The sequence below is a fragment of the Geotrypetes seraphini genome, chromosome 2 (assembly GCF_902459505.1).
Source record: "Geotrypetes seraphini chromosome 2, aGeoSer1.1, whole genome shotgun sequence".
Lineage (NCBI taxonomy): Eukaryota > Metazoa > Chordata > Amphibia > Gymnophiona > Dermophiidae > Geotrypetes > Geotrypetes seraphini.
Window position 1 is genome coordinate 327,766,186 of NC_047085.1, and position 20,124 is coordinate 327,786,309.

At 41.1% G+C, this 20,124-nt stretch overlaps 1 protein-coding gene across 6 annotated transcripts in view; it reads right to left on the minus strand.

The window, feature by feature from the left end:
• Window positions 1-20,124, minus strand: part of RARB (retinoic acid receptor beta) — a 751,528-nt gene that overhangs the window by 550,171 nt on the left and 181,233 nt on the right. For 4 of the 6 annotated variants that reach the window (XR_004538031.1, XR_004538032.1, XR_004538033.1 and 1 more), the window contains one exon: window positions 9,955-10,386. Coding sequence is in view for 3 of the 6 variants with exons in the window: in XM_033930168.1 (XP_033786059.1) it covers window positions 9,955-10,132 (178 nt within the window). In the remaining 3 variants the exon portion in view is untranslated. The remainder of the gene's footprint in view (window positions 1-9,954; window positions 10,387-20,124) is intronic. The other 2 variants (XM_033930170.1, XM_033930169.1) reach the window with 1 other exon arrangement.

Genomic DNA, 20,124 nt, shown 5'->3' on the forward strand with positions numbered 1-20,124 from the left:
CTCTCTCTTTCTCTTCTCAACTGCCTCCCTCCCTCCCCTCAGGTCCACCATTTCTCCCTTTCTCTTCCCAACAGTTATCCCTTCAAGTATCTCTTTCCCTCTTCCTCCACACCACCCCAGGTCCAACCTTCATCCATCCATCTCTCTCTTTTCACAGCCCAGCATGTCTTCCCTCCTGTGCCAATCCCTCTATCTTCACAGCCTAGCATGTGTTCTCTCTCATGCCGGCATGTTGCTGCCTTCAAGCTGAAAAATCTGCCAGCCTCGGCAGTGATTCAGTCACATTGTCCGCAGCTCGTCTCCAGTGATGTGCCACTTCCTGTTTCCGCCCAGGTGGACCACAGCACACGGAAAGCAGGAAGGGTGGAGCCACGGACAAGATTGCTGAATTGCTGCCAAGGCCGGCAGACTTTTCAGCGTGATGGTGACATCGGACCGGCGCGGGAGGGAAGACATGCTGGACTGTGAGAAGGGGAAGTTCAGGAGCACTGCCTTGCGCCACATAAAACAGCCAGGTGGGCCGGATTCGGCCCGCGGGCCTTGTGTTTGACACATGTGATCTAGATCATTAAGATCCAAGGATAAACATTTACTCTCAGGTCCTTCCTTATGAATTACGGGATGCAATCTTTTCTGTGACAGCTCCCCATATATGGAATTCGCTGCCTGTACACGTGAGAGAAGAAACTAAATGCTTTCTTTAAAAGATGCATTTGAACCTTAAAAGCTATGAAACCATCAAATTACATGTTTTTAAACATACTGTTATTCCCTTTGCTTTTCTTTATGCATTGTAGTTCTTCCCTCTTTCCTGTTGTTCCTGTTGTCGCCTGTCTATGTTAGTCTTTCATTCCTCAAAATATTCTGCCTGTTACTCCCTTTTTAAAATTTTGTACATCACATTGAATTTATGATAATGCATTTTAATCAAAAATTTTATTAAACTTGACCTAAGTCTGCCTGTGACAGTCAGCATTTGAAAGACTGCTGACCCACCTTTGGCTGAATATTGAGCAGAAAATTTCAGCAAACTCCTAAATTTAGGGGCAATAAAAGTGGGTGGCAATGGGGGTAGATTTAGGACAGAGAAAATAAGTTAGGAGCTCAGCACTGATTTTCAGCACTAGGTTCACAGAGCTAGACAAATAAATGGCAGGCCTACATTTATAAGCATACAGGTTGATATTCACAGTGATTTCACTGGCCAGAAATGGCTCTTGGCTGGTTAAATTACCTGGTCAGTTACAGTGGCACTTAACTGTTGAAAACATCCAGTTAGTGCTGAACTCAAAACCGGCTATTTTGCAGGCATTCCAGGGGTGGAGTCTGCACTTGGCTAGTTAAGTGCAGATATAAGCCAAGATAACCGCATGTCAGTCCTTTTATTTATGCGACGTACCCATAGCTAGTTAAAAGCTGAATATCTCCCTTAGGCCATCTCTTACTAAGCTGGGGTAGAGGTTTCTACCGAGGCCCAGAGCGCTAAATGTTCTTACGCTGCTCCGACACTCATAGGAATTCTTAGTAAAAGTGTGCGTGTTTGTGCATGGGGCGGGGGAGGGGGTGTGTGAAGACATGGCCTGTCTATGCCGCCGGTTGAATTTGAACCCCATAGCTTTTAAACTCCTAAATTAAGATAATTAAGAATTTAAGGTCTTAGTTGAAAGTTTGGCTGAAAATGGGGCACAAATTCAAGAGCCTAACTTAGGAGTGTACATTTAGAGGGACTTAGTTTTTGGAATATCGAGTCAAAAAAAGGCTTACACTAAACCGCAGTAAACACTAGTGCACACTTACCACAGCTTATAATGACACTGCAGGATGTGCTGAGGCACTGCTGGTGGAGAGTGGTCGTTTGAGCTAATCAGCACATCTAAATTACTGTGCACTAAGGGCTGGATTCTGTATAGGATGCCTGGTCTCAGAAGCCTCCAAAGCAGCTTTTGAGAATCGCACATGGGCGTCCTATATAGAATCACATCTGTCCTCATGGACAGACACCTAAGCCCACGTAACCACCAAGATTATCTAACTGGTGTCCATGTCATAGGCGCTAGTTAGAGAATCATGTTACCGTTGAGCTGATCGTGGCAAGGGAATCTCCCTGCTAGGATCATTTTAGCACCCGTGCCAGGGAACCCGTCCCCCCCAAAAAAATCCCTCGGCAGGAGGGATGTCCAGTGCCTCCTGCTGGAAACCCCCCTACCCCCCCAAGGTGGGTGGCCTAAGAGATCTGACCAATCAGAATCTTAGGCCACTCCCATCTGGTGCCAATATTGATGGAATTGGTGCTGCTACCGCCACTGCCGGTGCTACAAAACACACTAAGGTTTTGATGGCTGCCGATCATGCGTCAATCATGCATCGGTGCTAGTTTCAGAATCAGGCCTATGGGAAAGATAGGCGCCGGAAATGCAGGCCAGGGTTTTCTGGGCCTACATTTCTGGCACCTATTTTTGCATGAATCATGCCTATGAAGATGCTTTCCGCCACCTAACATCATTTCTAGTGATGGCCACATCTACTTTGGCGTTCAGCAGCCTAAAGTACCTACATAGGTATGATTCTAGCACCTTTTATTTAGGTGCCGGTAGGCGTTTTAACCTTACCATTTTACACCATTTCTAACAGCGTTCTTTAATAAGTTTAGGTGTATGTAAAATTTTGAGCATACATTTAGGAACTCAGCATTTGAAAGTTTTGGTTCAAGCGTACTGTCTTCTATAGACTATTGCAATTTGCTTTATGTAGGCTATTCTGAAAAGTTTATGGACCCTCTTCAAATATTGCAGAATATAGCAGCCAGAACTGTTTATGGTCTGAATTGTTATGATAGAATTATATCTTATTTGTGCAAACTCCATTGGCTTCTGGTTAGGGCTTGCTGTTACTTTAAGACATGTATCATGATTTTTAGAGTACTCCATAGTTATGTTCCTGCAGTTAAGCTGTTCAAGGGCCAGCAGTCTCAGAAATATTTTTTTACTTCCCTTCTGTATATAAGATACAATATAGACTTTTTTGACAGCATCTTTTCCTTTTATGGCTGTAAAACTGGAATTCTTTGCCTACTACTTTGAGAACCAAATCTTCTCACATTAGATTTAGAAGATTATTAAAAACTCATCTTTTTAGAAAATATCCACCGAGCCATTAACTATAAGATGTTTACTATTTTTGTTGTTAGAGTTATGTTTTTCTTCTTCTTTATACTATGATATATTGTAAATCAGGGATATCCGTCAAGCTCTTAGTATTATTTGTAATCTGTACTAAACCCATTAGGTAAGTAAAGGAATAGAAGTCCTTGAGTTGTATTATGTTGTATTGTAAAGTAGTTACTTTTCAAATGGGCCAAGAAGGAGCCTAACCTCAAAGTTAGGAGCATAAACCTTTTGGAATATCTGCCTTTGCACATTTAGCAACAATCCATATCTATGGAATGATCAGGATTTAAACACATCATAGTTATAAATGAGAGAATTTTTTCTGTATTTCACAGAACTGATTCACGATGTCATAGAGAAACCTCTGTGACAGAGTGCTCATATAATCCTGGATTGTCCAAGCCTCCTACTGTCCTGAACGTTGTGCATTTCCATAACAACTGTTACGATATCATCCTGTGATTTTTTGTTAAATTATTTTACACTCATGTCCAGATGTACCAAACATTTCCCCTCAAAATGATGATATCTCTTCAGTGTATCTAGCTCTTAATGCTTTTTTAACCCCACAGAAACATGTGTATTCCACTTTTAATATTCTAATTAGACTTGTAATGAGATACTCAAAGGTACCTTTGAGAGGGTTTATTGTCAGTCAGGTCAGGAAGTGTGAGTAATTTTTCCATCAAGAGTCATATATCACCAAGTTTGAAATAGCACTGCATGTCACAATTAAGACACCTGCCATGCTTTGCAGCTCATTGAACATGCTGAGGTTGGGACTATTAGCGCCCAATTAACAAGCCAGAGGAAAACAGTTTGCAATTCTGCTATGCCTGTTCACTTGCTCAAGTAAACAAGAAATAATTCCCATAAGTAAGCGGTAAACCATTTGATCTTTTTTGACTGCTGTGAAGATATATAATTTGTGGTACACAGATTTTTACTGTAAAAAAAGTCTCCTGTAGGGATTTTTTTTTCCCCCAGTACAATTGGCAAAACTCAGGTATTGAAAGAAAAGCAGTAGCAGCCGCAGTTTTAGGTTTTCATTCTTTTAAAGATTTTTCTAGATCAAAAAGTGTAGTATCAGAAATTCCCATTGAATTTTTGTTTGGATTTTTGACCAATGATTACATTTGTTTTCATGTCCCTATAGCATATATTGAGCACAGACGTTCTACGTTCTGAGGACTTTTTTCTTCACCATTTTGATGATAACCTAAGTGGATATTTCAGCAGCCTGTTTTGTGTGGATTTTGAGATTAGTCTACTGCAACAATTACCAATCCAGTCCTTGGGGCACACCTAGTTATATCAGGGTTTCAGGATATCCATGAGATAGAGTTGCATATCCTGAAAACCCAATAGGACTAGGTGTGTCCAACGACTAGGTTGGATATGGCTGGTCTACTGCCTGGTTTTTTTTTTTGGGGGGGGGGGGGGTGTGATGTACCCATATAAAATATTATATAAGTACATTCACAAAGTATACATGCACAAGTATGTCTGCTGCTGCCTGTTTAAAATGGACTTACAAAACAATATGCACTTTTTGGAGCAGTCACATATAGCATAAACTTCAGAAACAGTTATTTCATTTAATTACGCTACTGAATTAAAGGCTCTGGTAGAAAACCATTTATAAATAAGCAAAGAGATTTTATTAATTTGGAAATATTAATTGGGAAGAATACATACTTTGTAAACGGGTTTCTACCAGAGCCTCTAATGTTTATAAATTTTTATCAATACAACTAATGTACTACTTTATCCTGAAGCAAAAAAAAAAAAAAAAAGAAATATAATTTTTTCCCTACCTTTGTTGCCTGTTTTCTACTTTCCTCATGTTCTCATTCAATTCCTTCCATCCACTATCTCTCTTCTCTCTGCGTCTTCCATTTGCTCTGTTACTGTGCCTCTCTTTTTCTCCCCCCCTTCCAAATTGGTCTGGCACCCATCTTCTTCTTCCCTCCTCTCCCCCCCCATAGTCTGGCATCTCTGTCTTCTTCCCTGCCAGTGTCTTCACCCCACTCTTTCTTCCCCATTTCCCTTCAGCATCTTCTCCCCACTCTCTCTTCCCCATTTCCCTTCAGCATCTTCTCCCCACTCTCTCTTCTCCATTTCCTTTCAGCGTCCTTCTCCCCCCTCAGTTTTACCCATTTCCCTTAAGCGTCTTTCCCTCTCCACTCCACCTTTCCTCCCTTTCTCCCTCCCTACCCTTACCTTCATGGCGCTTCCCCGCCCGACCGACAACAGAACAGGCCCAGTCCGACAAACCTCCCTGTCCTGAATCCAGCTGCTGTAAGAAGGTAATTCAGATTTGCGGCTACAGGGCAGGGAGTTTTGTTGGACCGGCCTGTTGTCGGTCGGGGGAAAGCGCCACGAAGGTAAGGGGATCTGGCCGACTCTGCACCCCCCTGAGGCTGCCCCTAGGCGGACCGCCCCCCCCCCCTCGGTACGCCACTGCCTTGAATTTATCCTACCTGCCCTGCCGCAGCACACAGCCGACCGGAAGTCTTCCTGATGTCAGCGCTGACGTCGGAGGGAGGGCGGGCTTTGCTTAAGCCCTCCCTCCGATGTCAGCACTAACATCGTGGAAGACATCCGGGTCAGCTGTGTGCTGCGGCAGGGCAGGTAGAGAAAAGAAGACGAGCCTCGCGGCTCGAGTGAATCCAATTCCGCAGGAACCCCGCGATCCTAGGGGGCGTTCCCACGGGATCCCTGTGACCCGAAGGGGGAACCCGTGGGATTCCCGTCGTCCCCTTTCCCGTGCAGCTCTCTAGTCACTAACCCACTCTCACCCCCAAAAAAATCAGAAAAAAACCGTATATACCTATCTCTAGAACAGCAGTATCTAGTATGGGAAAACCTACTAGAGCATCTCACAGGTGTCTTAGGTTGGCTGGTGGGTGGGCTATTGAGCCAATGAGAGAAAGAGCTAGGCCCATATGCCACTTTAATCACTATATTTATGGTGGAAAGTGTGCGGCCAGCAAAACCTAACAAAACCCTATTATACTTCCCTATACGGTGTCACCTGCAGCCATAAGGGCTATTGGGGTGGTATACAGGTAATCATAGTAGGTTTGGGGGGGTGTTTTGGAGGGCTCACTATAAATTATAAGGGGTATATGGTGAGAGGTGCATGTGGCACCCTTTATGTGAAGTTCACAACAGTACCCTCTAAGGCAGGGGTGCCCACACTTTTTTGGCTTACGAGCTACTTTTAAAATGACCAAGTCAAAATGATCTACCAACAATAAAATTTTAAAAACACAAAGCACACTGTACACAGAGAAAATGTTAACTATAATTTATATTTGGGGTTTTTCAAAGAGGTCAAGGCAGATGACTTTAAAATATGCAATGTCACCTCAGTAACAACTTTACAAAAATAGACAAATATAGCCCCTCCCCTGATGTTCTCTGCCCTCCAGCAGCAGGAGGGATGCCTATTCCCTCCCAATGTTAAACACTCCCCCCCCCCTGGCAGCGGAAGGGATGGCCATTCCCTCCCGGTAGCGGAAGGGATACCACTACCTCCCGCCACCCCTCCCCTTCTTCAGGAAGTTCAGCTGAAGGGATATCTACTTCCTCCAGCTGGCAGGCTGCCTCTTCAAAATGGTAGGCCTTGCTCTTCCTGGTGCACTCTGGGATGTGCCAGGGAGGGGCCTAAGGCTTTGATTGGCCCATACACTTAAAGCCTCTCCCATGGGAGGGGCCTTACGCACCTGTGCCAATCAGAGCCTTAGGCCCCTCCCCAGTGCATCCCAGGATATACTGGCTAGGGACCTAAGTCCCTAATTGGCCCAGGTGCTTAAGGCCCCTCCTATGGGGGTTGCTTGATGGCTGCGGGAGGGAGTAGGCATGCCTCCCACTTCCAGAGGTGGGGTGTTGTTTGATAGCAGTGGTGGGAACGAGTGGGCGTTCCTCCTGCTGATCTTCGATTTTGGATCTCTTTTTTTTTTTTTTTTTTTTTAATTCTGCGGGTTGGGGTTCTGAGCTGTCAAACCTTACTTTCTTGTCAATGCCTGAGCCAATCAGTGTCAGGCACTGATAGGAAAAGTAAGGCTACGACAGCTTAGACCCTACCGGTAAAATTTGCCACAAATGTACTACAATGAGGTTAGGGAATCACCCAGCAATGATAGAGAATCGCCCGGAGTGCGTATTTTAATAATAATGACCTTGTCGTAGTACATTTGCACGGCAGAGTTGGAAACTGCTAGAAAGCTCAGAAAATACCGTAATGAGACATTTTTATAACCGGCCACTAACATACACACATGCTAAACCGGCTGGAAAAGGTTTAGTGAACATTATTAGGGCACAGTAAGTTCTGAGAATCAACCTCTGTGTCTTTAATTTTGAACTAAGCTATTGTTTGCTGTTAGTTGGAGTGGGTAAGGTTTGAGAGATTGTATTCCTTTCAGCTCTTGGTCTTCATTATTCTATATGTCTATCAAATGACACAATATACTATAAACCAATATATGAACAAATAACAGGCTTCTACTTATTATGGCAGGGGTTGCCATACAACAGATAATGAGTAATTGGAAAAACTGGAAGAGACTTAACTACAGTTTTTGGTGGAACTCTTTATGTCATATTTATAAAATGGAGAAGATAATAGCCACACAGCAGGGGAATTTTAGAAAATTTTAGGATATTTGGAAGCCATTAACAAAATATTGTAATGCCTGAATATTTCTTTTTTTCCCTTAAAAATACATATCCAGGATGGGGGGAGGGGAGGGAAGGGATTTTTATATTACATTACATTAGGGATTTCTATTCCGCCATTACCTTGTGGTTCAAGGTGGATTACAAATGGTTTGTCCAGAGACTAGAAGTATTTAGGGAGTAGTTTGTACATTTCTTAGAGTTGTTGAGGATTACATCTGAGTTGACATGATATTAGATGTTCATATGTAGTCGTTGCAGGTGATGCAGGTGTTAGTTCGGTTTATGTGTTTTATGAATAGAAGGGTTTTTATTTTTTTTTGAAGGTTTTGTAGTCTGTGGTCGTGGCCAATGGGTTGTAGAGTTGCAGCTTGAGTGGCTAGGAGGTTGTCGTACAGTTTTTTCTTTTATTGATTTGAACATTAAATAAGGTATATAAGATTGGGGTTTATGATAGGTTTTCTGGAATTTTAAGAGTATATTTGATTAGGGGGGAGGGGGGATAAAGTCTGATATAATGACGGCATCCTTAGACTACAAGACTTTTAGAAAAGAAATAAAGACCATACTCTTCAAAAAAGCCCTGAAAAAAGAAATAACACCACAAGTTTCAAACACCACCTCTCTCTAAACCCAACTACCCCAAACAAATAACCATACTCATTTCTTACTCTCTTTGAAAATGACCAAACTCCTTTTTTTTTTCTTTTTTAGTAACTGCAAGGTAATGGCGGAATAGAAATCCCTAATGTAATGTAATAATGTTTAACAGAATATTAAGTGTTGTATTTGAATTTTAAATGCTATAAATACTGTTACATTTATTGTAAGTTTTTAAAAAAAATGAATAAAGAATTTGAAAAAAAAAAAAAAAAGAACAAATAATTGAAAAGGCTATCTGAAATGTACAATTTAAAAGAGCACCTGAGGTGCAAAAACTATGAATAAGAAACTCTGGAATTCCCCACAAATGAACCAAACATAGTCTCACAAAGAACAGTAGAACTAGAGAGAGGCAGTGGAGTCCTCACTGTATCTTTTCCACAATGTGTTTGAAACCAGTTTTAAAACGGCATAAAATGAGTGCCAAGATAAATATGGGGTCCATTAGAGGCATTTGCCAAATAAAAGAATGATAGATTGATTACCTTTAATTCCTTGATGATTTTCACACACATCCAGAGAGGGTGGGAGGGAATAATATACTTTGGCTCTTATTTGTTCAGTGATAAGTGCTGTTATTTGTATTACGTGACTGTATATTTTGTTGGCGCTTTGTATAAGTTCTGAAAATGAATAAAGATTTACACACACAAAAAAAAGATGTGTGAAACCAGGGAGATGCCCATTGCTGGAAATTTGTGTTTCATTTCAACTTAGTACTTTCCTGCAGTTTTATCTTTGGAATTTGTGCTCAGTTAACTTGAAACTGGTTTCAAATGTATTGCTGAACAAGTACAATGAGGACAGTGCCCCCAGTGGCATAGTAAAAGGGGGGAGGGGGGTGTCCGCCCAGCGCATCATTTTGGTGAGGACACAGGCACCCATCCTTCTCTCCACCCCGCTCCTTTCCCACCCCACCCCCGCCACGCGTGCTGCTTCCCTTCCCCCGTACCTCTGTAACACTCCTGGCGTAAGCACAACCCCCAAACTGCTGTTCCAGCATCGGCTCTTCCTCCGAAGTCACTTCCTGGACCTGCGCCTAGGAAGTGATGTCAGAGGAAGAGCCGATTCTGGTGCAACAATAGGTTAGGGATTGTTGCTCGCACCAGGAATGTTACACTACTACTGCTATTTATCATTTCTATAGCACTGCAAGGCGTACGTTACAGAGGTACAGGGGAAGGGAAGTGGCGTGCTTGCAGCAGGAGGGGGCAGGGAAGGAGCGTGTGGAGGTGGGTGGAAAAGAGGCAGGGGAGGAGCGCCACCGCCTTGGGCGTCTTTTACCCTTGCCACACCACCGAGCGCCCCCGTGTAGAGCACAACAAATCTTAAGCCATGAACACTGAACATTTTGGGGTGGCGATCACTTCCTCAATTTCACCCTGGTGTCATGAATGATTAATAAAGAGGCCACGAAAAGTATCAACTTGGCACTTACTTGCAGGAGAGGAAGTGCTGCATCTGCCTGTTGATGGAGGACCATGGAGTTCATGAAGGGAAGGCAGCGGCAGTCCACCAATGACTGGAGGGAAAAGGAACGGATAAGGAGAAGCTGGGTAGTGATTCATATGTCTTCTTCTGTCACAGGGCATGTATGGCCACTGTTCATACCTCATAGGTTGAAGAAACTCCTGCTTTTATTTAGCATTATTTTAGGCTACGTAAATTATGTAAGAGCAAAAAAATCCGGCAAACATAATACTTCATCACTGTGTTCTTCAATTCTGTGTTCCTCGGAAGGTACTCTTTTTTTGCCACTGCTAATTGAAATGTTATGTGGGGGTTTATTTTCTATTTTTCAAACATAGGCAACACTTTATCTTTTTAATCCTACCCATCTTCCTTGAAAGTTTAATCCACTTCATGTTCTCTGGAAAAGAAAAAGGAAAACAATGACACAGAATGTCCATGGTAACTATTTCGAGAATGAATGCAAAAAAAATAATTAGAGGGAATGAACATTCTTTAATAGCTGCTGATTAAAAAGATACTTATAGTTAAAAGACATGCACATTCCTCTTGGTCTTTCTCCATGATTACGAAAACAACGTGAAACACAAGAAAAATGAACCAGAACCAGAACGTACGCAGGTAGGGCTAGTTTCAGTTAGGGCACTGGTCTTTGACCAGAGGGCCGCCGCGTGAGCGGACTGCTGGGCACGATGGACCCATGGTCTGACCCAGCAGCGGCAATTCTTATGTTCTTATCGGTAAACCATATACTGTACAATTAAATATTTTGTGCTAGCATCCTTTCTATTGACCTAGAATTCTATCATTATTAGGCCCTTTCCACTTTTTTGTTGCCATTAAGAATGCAGGTTTTAGTACTAAGAGCTGAAATATCATCTGCAGTTTCAAGTTACCTACTTCGTTTGATGACTATTGTACAAGTTAGGTGCTAATCATGTGCCCAAAGTCAACCTCCGGTTGCCCATGAGCTAGGAACACGCTTGGCAGTATTCCATAATGGCAAAATAGATGTACACATGAGCAGCATGCCATAAACATATATGCGTCTTAAAAGGGTGTGGGTGGGGGCGTGTGCGGAGGGGTGGGGTGGGGGGTGAACAATAGGACTAGCAACCAAGATTGCAGGATGTATTCCACAAATGCTGGAGGTGCGAATGGCACATAAAAGATGGCACCCAAATATATGCCAGCTACAAAGAGTGGCAGAAAAGATGTTTCTTTTGACCTGGAGTGTTTGGTCCATTGTGCTGTTGGTAAACTACATTAACCCCCCCTATTTTTACTAAACCATAGCATGGTTTTTAGTACTTGCCATGGCACTAACAACTCCAACGCTCATAGGAATTCTATGAGCGTTGGAGCGTTACCACCGTGGCCGGCACTAAAAACTGCACTACAGTTTAGTAAAAGGGGGGTAAAGTTAGTACAATTAAAAAGGTATTATTTTTTTTCCATATTTCCGTGTTTGTTTTATTGCTACATATTACCTTGCAGAGTGGACTCACATGGCCACCACACCATTTTACCCAACCTAACTCTCAAACAAAACATAACAAAACAAAGGTCAAAAATTCTGCACAAAATACCAAAAAAAAAAAGGAAGTAGAGATGAGCAAAATGTCCATCTATGATGATATTCACTTTATTAAAAGTGAAATGTGTACACTATACCCCAAAGGACCTTTCTTCCCCCGCCTTCCCCCAAACTTTTTCTCTCTTTCTCATGCTCCCAGTCGTCTCCTACTTTCTCTTTCTCTCTCTCATGTAGCCACAACCTCCACTACCCTTCGCCTAATCTCTTTTCTCTCACCCGGCTCTAGTGGCAGAAGCTTAGCAGGATTTCTACTTCTCCCCCCCCCCCCCATGACTCTGCTGGTTGCATGCTTGAACAATGTGGTGCTGGAGGGTTGTGTTGGTCTCATGGTTTCAAGTGTTGCAAAACTTGAAATCAGAAGTGAACTTTCAGCACAAAGCAGTTGAAGTTTGCAGACAGCTGAGTGACAGCAGGGAAAGCAAGAATCCCACCGTGCTTCTGAGGGCCAGCTAAAAGCTCTTGGAAAACTAGGTTTGGGCCTTTGGGTGGGATGTAGGTTGGACAAGCTTGGTTTAGAACTTCAACCCTTTCAAACCTGTCTAGACAATGAATCCATTTCAGTTTGTGCCTACTAATTTGTTTTAAAATCCTCGATGACTAACGCATGCTAGATTACTGGTCACAAACCTGTTCGGTCTCTTATTTCTGTTCTATATAGCCTGCCCATCCCTACAGTTACATCTTTTAAACATCTGGAGTTACCCTATAACTATCCTCTCAACATATTTCCTCTATATTAAAAGCTGGTTTCTTTGCTTTGCTTAATCTTTGTTTTTACAATTTCACACCTCTACCATTGCAATGTCGTTTTTGTGGGTATAAAACAAGCTAACTTAAAGCAAATACAGTCTATAAAACACAGCAGCACATTTACGGTATGCCAAGCTAAAAGAAGTGATCATGTCTCCCCATTTAAAGACTCGGTAAAGCAAACTAAGATAAAAAAAAACAAACAAACCTGTAAAGGGATGAGGAAGATAATAATGAGAATCGAATATATACATGGCTGTTTAAAAAGAATCAACGACCTGTTGGGAAACCCTTTGAAGATGACCAGATATCTACTGACACTGCCTCAAGTTCAGATGATGGTTCGACTCGATACAATAGGGGTCAAAGGAATTTTTTAGGGAGACGCCAACGCGGGCACTCCAGAACACGAGGCGCACGCAGGGTCGAATTTCAAAATCAAACTCTAGGGCAGGGTTCATACAGACCACACAACACGTTCGCAGCATCAAGTGAACCCGGAATAGAATCCGAGTCTAGCGTGATCAATATCTCCAACATAGTATGCTCTTCTTCACAACTATCGGGATTGAACTTAGGTCTGGGATTTATTCCTACACCTTCCTACGATGCATTTTAAACAAGGCTAGTGTTATATCGGTTTCTACGCAGTTTACAACTGAAAGTATACTTTTCTGAGCATGAATGTAGTGCAGATGGCTCCATCATTAGATCCAAATCTCAATGCTGGCCCCCCCGGTCCATTTCATCCTCATATTATAACATTTAGAGACTTAGTTCTATGTGAACTAGAAAAAATAGAGGACCAATATTGGAAGAGCACTAAACATTATAATATTTTGTAGCAATTGAACAATTGGGTCAAAATCGAAATATTAAAATATCTCGAGCAGATAAACGGGGGGGGGGGGGCTACTATTATCCAATTCAAAGAAATGTATGATCAAGAAGCTTATAGACAATATAGGCAATCTTTGCAAGCTGCCATAGGTCTTCGGAGCTGTTTCCTCTGCTGCGATTCTTCCTCTGACATCAGAGGAGGGGCAGGACCGCGGCAGAGGAAACAGCTCCGAAGACCTATGGCAGCTTGCAAAGATCGCTAGCACCGACGATCTTCTCTGCAGGCTGCTGATATTAGGTAAATGGTGTGCGGGAGGCCAGGGGGGAAGCCGGACATCAGCACTTTCCGACTGGCCCTCCCCCTCTAAAGCAGGTGCGGCATCGGCGGGCCAGCAAGAGGCAGCGCTGCTGCTCCTGCTTTAGGGGGCAAGGGGGGAGGGTCAGTTATCTTACCTGCTAGCATTCAAACTTGGGAAAAGGTAAAACTTGGGCTTCAGTAGGTTATTTCATTGCCTTTCTCTTTTTTAGTTCAGTACTCTGCTTTTACAGCAAAGTCAGTTTAGGCAATACTGTAGCCTTTAGAGTCTGTTAAGGTTTTTATATAAAAAGTGTTTTAGCCCAGATTATTTATGTTTTTATTTAGCCCGTCCTCTCAAAGGAGCTCAGAATGGGTTACAGGAATAAATTCACAGTATAGGTAGGACAGATTTTAGTGAGACATACAGACTTTACAGCTTGGACAAAGGGATTTAGATTACAGCAATTACAGTATAGACATAACATGCAGACTTAGAAATACAGACTTAGTGGACATAGGGTAGTTTAAATGGCAGCATTTTCAGTGTAGATATACTTGGAAGTGAAATAGCTTTTCTTTGTAGGTGGGTGTATCTTTGTTGTCAGAGAATGTGGTAGTAATACAGGTTATATTTGCGGTGGCATGCGAGTTTTAGCGAGATTCCGTTTGGTATATTAGGTTGTATCTTTGGGGTTCCATCCATACGGAGTATAGATGTGGGTCTTCTAGGAGCTGGGTTTGTAAAGTATTTTAGGTTGCATTTTAGAGCTTTAGATTAGATTTAGGCAATAGATAGCAGTTGAGGAAAGTCTTGTTTAGTGTTTAACTCCCACTCACCCTCCCCTTCTCCCACCTATCCCTGGCCTGATCTCTGATTTATAGTTCTAGAACCAATTAGAAGGCTGTAAACATAATTAGTTGGTACTTAGCTCTTAAGAAATAGTCTGAGAAGTTTCAAGTTTCAAGTTTTATTTATATTTGATTAATCGCTTAATTAAAATTATATCTAAGCGAAGTACAGTGTATGAATAAACATAATACTAAAGTAGTAGGTAACATGAAATATTATAAAATTAACAAATTTATACAAAAATTTACTAACATAGTAAATAACATAAAATATTATAAAAATTAACAATTTATACATTAAGTAATAGTATATATTAAAAAAAAGGGATAAAAGTTATAAAGTAAAAGTTCAATTGAAAATTTTTCTTAATTATTATATAATAGGCTAAAAGTTTATAAATGAAGTAAAAAAATAGTTACATGTAAGAGGAGCTCATAATTAATTCTAAAGCTAAACGTTAAAAGCATCCTTGAATAAAAAGCATTTTAAATTCTTTTTAAAATCGTTTAAGTTATTTATTTCTCTTAAATGTAAAGGTAAAGAGTTCCAAAGTTGAGGCGCTGATACTGAGAACATATCCTGACGGCGGGTTCCAATCATTTTTAAAGAGGGAATAGTTAAAAGTTTATGGTTATTTGAACGTAAAGGACGTAAGGTATTGTATGGAATAAGTAGTTTATTTATGAATTGAGGTTCATTAGTGTCGAGAGTTTTAAATGTTAATAATAGGATTTTATAAGTAATCCGATGATTAATGGGGAGCCAGTGTGATTTAATCAAAAAGGGAGTAACATGATCGTATTTTTTTCCTTTATGAATAAGCTTAACGGCAGTGTTTTGTATAATTTGTAAACGTTTCTTTTCTTTTAGTGTAATATTTAACAGTAGAGAATTACAATAATCAAGTTTAGAGATAACCAAAGAATGTAGTAAGATATTTAACGATTTTGGTTCTAAAAATTTTGAAATCCTTGGAGGGTAACCTATCAATTACAACATTGCAAAATAATAATAAAAATTAAACATTACCATAACCTAACATAGGGGTCCTTTTACTAAGACACGCTAGCTGGTTTAGCGTGCGCTAAATATTACCACGTGCTAAATGCTAACACATCCATTATATTCTACGGATGCGTTAGCATTTAGCATGCGCTAATATTTCGCACGCACTAAGGGGTCCTAATGGATGGTAAAACCATCAAAAGTAGAAGACAGAAAGTGAAGTAATAGGATAACTCCACAATACGACAAAACCTTCACTCATCATTCTATATAATTCTTGATCAGTCTATTGGGGAATTCTTCTTGAAATTCAAAAAACTGACCAACCACTGGTGCAACATTAATGACTTATCCTTTATTGTAGTAAAGTTGCTTGCCCCAAGAGCATTCCCTTGCATGACATGAGCTGCTGTTTTGGAGCTATTACAAACCTCCCTATGCAGGTACAGAAAAAATTTATAATATTTCTTCCATATGGGCCAGATGTATGAAAGGGTTTCTCTCATTTTACATCTACTGGGAAAAAATGAAAGTGTCAAGAAAAGTGTGGAATAACTTGTAAATTTCATGGCTCCACATCATTCTCAGTTGAACTAAGAACTTTTCAGCAGCCCCTCGTATGCCAGATTGAGCGGAACAAAAATAACCCCAAACCAAAAAAATTCAGCATCTAATTGTTATCTACACAGCAGTGGCATACCTAGCATATGTGACACCTGGGGCCCATCATTTTTTGACACCCCCCCCCCCATCTGTATGAAAAACATGATTTTTAGTAACAATCCACACATCACACAAGAGTGTACCTAGGAAAAGGCAGCATTTTACATACTGCAGTGAGCAGTACGTCAATAAACCCATTGTAAAACTAAACAAGCCAGACTAGTACAGACCAATCCTACACAGTCAATCCTAACAGAAAACCATGTCTTTTCGAACACACACAACACAGAAAACACCTTCGCCTAGTATGGAATATGTAATCACAAACTAACCCCTCCCCCTTTTACAAAACTGTAGTGTGGATTTTAGCCACGGTGGTAACAGCTCAGACGCTCATAGAATTCTGAGCATCAGAGCTGTTACCACCACGGCCCAACGCTAAAAAACGCTCTACAGTTTTGTAAAAGTGGAGATAAAATAGAAATACGTACGGATTGGCTGATTTTAGAACGGCAACTTATGTCCCCATTGCAGTTGAGCCACATTTTGAGTATCAAGTTACCTCGAATTTATAAGGACAATAGTATTCTTTTTGCCACATGGAAAACTTTAAAATTCATCAACAACTTAACATCTATACCAGTACAACAATCCATGAGTCAATCCTTATGGTTGAACTCCAAGATTCAAATCGGTGAGTCTAAGATCCTCTAGAAGCATTGGCTGCAGGCAGGCATACCTACATTATATGATGTATTATCAAATGGGAAAATGCTTGATTTTTCACGACTGCAACAATCATTTTGAATTTCAAAGTCTCAAGCATATAAGTGGTTGCAGTTTAAGCAGGCCATTCAGAAGGGGTTCCCTGATTGGCGAAAATTAAAAACTCAGTATAGCTTGCCGGGCATATGTTTCCAGACAGATTTGCTAGGGCATCAGGCAGCCAAGTGGTATAAATTAATATCTGATTATATAAATAAAAAACCAAAAACAAGCTTGAGAGACATTTGGAGCCTTGAGTTTAAGCTCTGCTACTCAATGGCCATGGATTTGGACTTGGAGGATGAGATGTACAGCGTCAGCATCTATGAGACAAATATGGTTTTATTTGTTACATAGAAGTTTTTGGACCCTGTTCGTTTACAAAAGTTGGACTGTTCTAAGTAATAGATGCTGGCACTGTCATCTTGACTTAGGGACACTGGATCATTTATTATTCTATTGTCCTTTGATACTCAGCTTTTGGAGATCTATATGGGGGCAAATCAACTTGATACTGGAATCCTCAATTCCATTGACCTATGAGATTGTAATATGTGGGACCTCATTAGAGACCAAACCTTCATTAGATAGGCATAGGAGTAGGCTTTTTATTATTATGACTGGGATAGCCATGCAAATGATCACTAAAAACTGGAAAAATTGGGATAGACCTCATTTTACCTTTTGGTGGTAATTTTTATGTTTATATTATAAATATGAGAAAATTAATTTGGAAACATCGTGCCATAATAAGCAGTTTAAATAACATGGGGTCCATTGACAAATTTTGTTCATTCTGATTAGTTGAATTATACCTTTATTTTCCCTTTTAGATTGCATATCCAGGATGGGTGGGAGGGAGGGGGGGTTATATACTTAACAAGTGTGGTCTGGGATTTTAATTTCATTTAGAAATTAAAGCATTTCTTTTTGTTCTCAAACTAGGGTGGGAGGGAGGGGATAATTATTTTGTATTCATTTCTGATTGATTGTAAGTGCTATCTCTGATGATAATTGTATGTATAATTTGAAAGCACTGTTCCAGATTTGAAAATCAATAAAGTAAAAAAAAAAAAAAAGAAATACCTAGACAAAGGTTAAACTGAAGCACCAAAAAGCTGGACTCTGCCTACAATGCAATACCACAGAAACAGCGATGCAGAGGCGGTAGACGCAGGCATCGCGGGATCTTCCTGCACTTCAGCGAGGCTGCTGACTTTGCTCCGGAGTAAGTACAGCAGCCGCGCTGAGGTGCTGTTTAGGGCAGCGCGGGAGGTTCTGGACCCGGCTGGCTGTGCACCCCCTTTGGGCTGGCACCCGGGGCGGTCCACACCCTCCGCCCCGCTCTTGGTACGCCACTGCAATACAGGCTTATTTGAATGAAAAATAAATACACAGCTGACCCCCCCCTCCCCCCATATTCAGAGTGTTATGTTTATTTTATTAGCAAACTGACTTGGAGTTCAACAGAAAAAGAATCTAATAGCAAACATCTTTCTGAGAAATATTCAAAGAGCAAAAGGACATCCAGTTTTTGTTTAGCCACTTTAAATGGCAAGAAAGGTACAATAGAAGGAAACAGGAAACAGCTTGGCACATCTGCAGCATCTTATTAGAGGCTAATGGCTGTCTGAGAGGAATACACATCAGATTCTGAATGCCCTGAGCCAGTGTCTACAGCAATTACTCTTAATTAGCAGATTCTCTTTAGAGATGGGATTCAGAGCACCCTAATGTATTCAAGAGACTTAGACATCTGGAATGGGGGGGGGGGGGGAGAAGGCACAGAAAGGATTTTCTTAAAGCACATAAAGGCTTGATAATATATTTTACATGATAAGAAGCACAAAACAAATATGATGATGGAGCAAAAGAGACTTTTCATGGATTGTGATGATTTATTTTGAACAATTCCATGAGGCTAATGCTTAAACGGGGTGGATTTACGACCTAATACCATATCTGATAATGCCTTAACAAGCAATAGTACATCATGTCAATAAATCAAAATCAAAGCAAATCATAGATGATCACAAATGGTGACAGAGGTACAGCCAAAAGCAAAGTGACAAATCATTTGCTACTCCTGCAATGTATGTTGGAAATAAGACTTTAAATGGGTGGGTGGGGGGTGAGGCGTTGGTTTTACAGTCTTGTGACTCTGATGCTCACATTCAGAAGCTTGTTGTATGCAGTTGGGGGTGGTTGTGAGGGGGGATTACAAGAGCCTGGTGTTGATCTTAGAAGTGGGAGGGCCTGTGCTCTTCAACATATTTATAAACGACCTAGAAATTGGCATGACGAGTAAGGTGATTAAATTTGCAGACGATACAAAGTTATTCAGAATAGTGAGGACACAGGATTGTGAAGACCTACAAAGAGACATAAATACGCTCAAGGAATGGGCCGCGAAATGGCAAATGAGGTTCAATGTGGATAAGTGCAAGGTGATGCATGTCGGTAACAAAAATCATATGCACTAATATAGGATGTCTGGAGTTGTACTCGGAGAGAGCCCCCAGGCAAGAGACTTGTGAGTACTGGTTGACAAGTCGATGAAGCTGTCCTCTTAATGTGTGGTGGTGGTGGCGGCGGCGAAAAGGGTGAACAGAATGCTAGGAATGATTAAGAAGGGGATCATGAACAGATCAGAGAAGTTTATCATGCCGCTGTATCAGGCCATGGTACGCCCTCTCCTGGAATACTTTGTCCAGCACTGGTTGCCTTACTTGAAGAAAGACACAGTACTACTCGAGAGGGTCCAGAGAAGAGCGACTAAAATGGTTAAGGGTCTGGAGGAGTTGTTGTACAGTGAGAGATTAGAGAAACTGGGCCTCTTCTCCCTTGAAAAGATGAGACAGAGAGGGGACATGATCGAAACATTCAAGATAATGAAGGGAATAGACTTAGTAGATAAAGACAGTTTGTTCACCCTCTCCAAGGTGGAGAGAACAAGAGGGCACTCTCTAAAGTTAAAAGGGGATAGATTCCCAGCAGCGGCAAATCTTATGTTCTTATGTAAGTATGTTAAAAGCTATACTTCAGCTAATAAGAAATCAGCATGCATCAAGCTGTTTGAGACTGATGATCAATAAGAATTATTTGATATAATATATGCAGTGTATTTCCTATGCACCATAATAATACATGTAAGCTCTTAAGCATACACATAACCCTTGCACACAAGGATCCTTAAATGCATAGCAGCTTCCAATGACAGGAGAGAACGGAATAAAATACTAATGGTATTAATCCTTTTAAGCAGGTAAGGATTCTGGATGTGGCAGACAAGATGAGCCACAGAGCAAACTACAGGCAGCCAGACCCACCTAACAGTAGGAAAATTACTGATCAGCCTGATAAGGGTTCC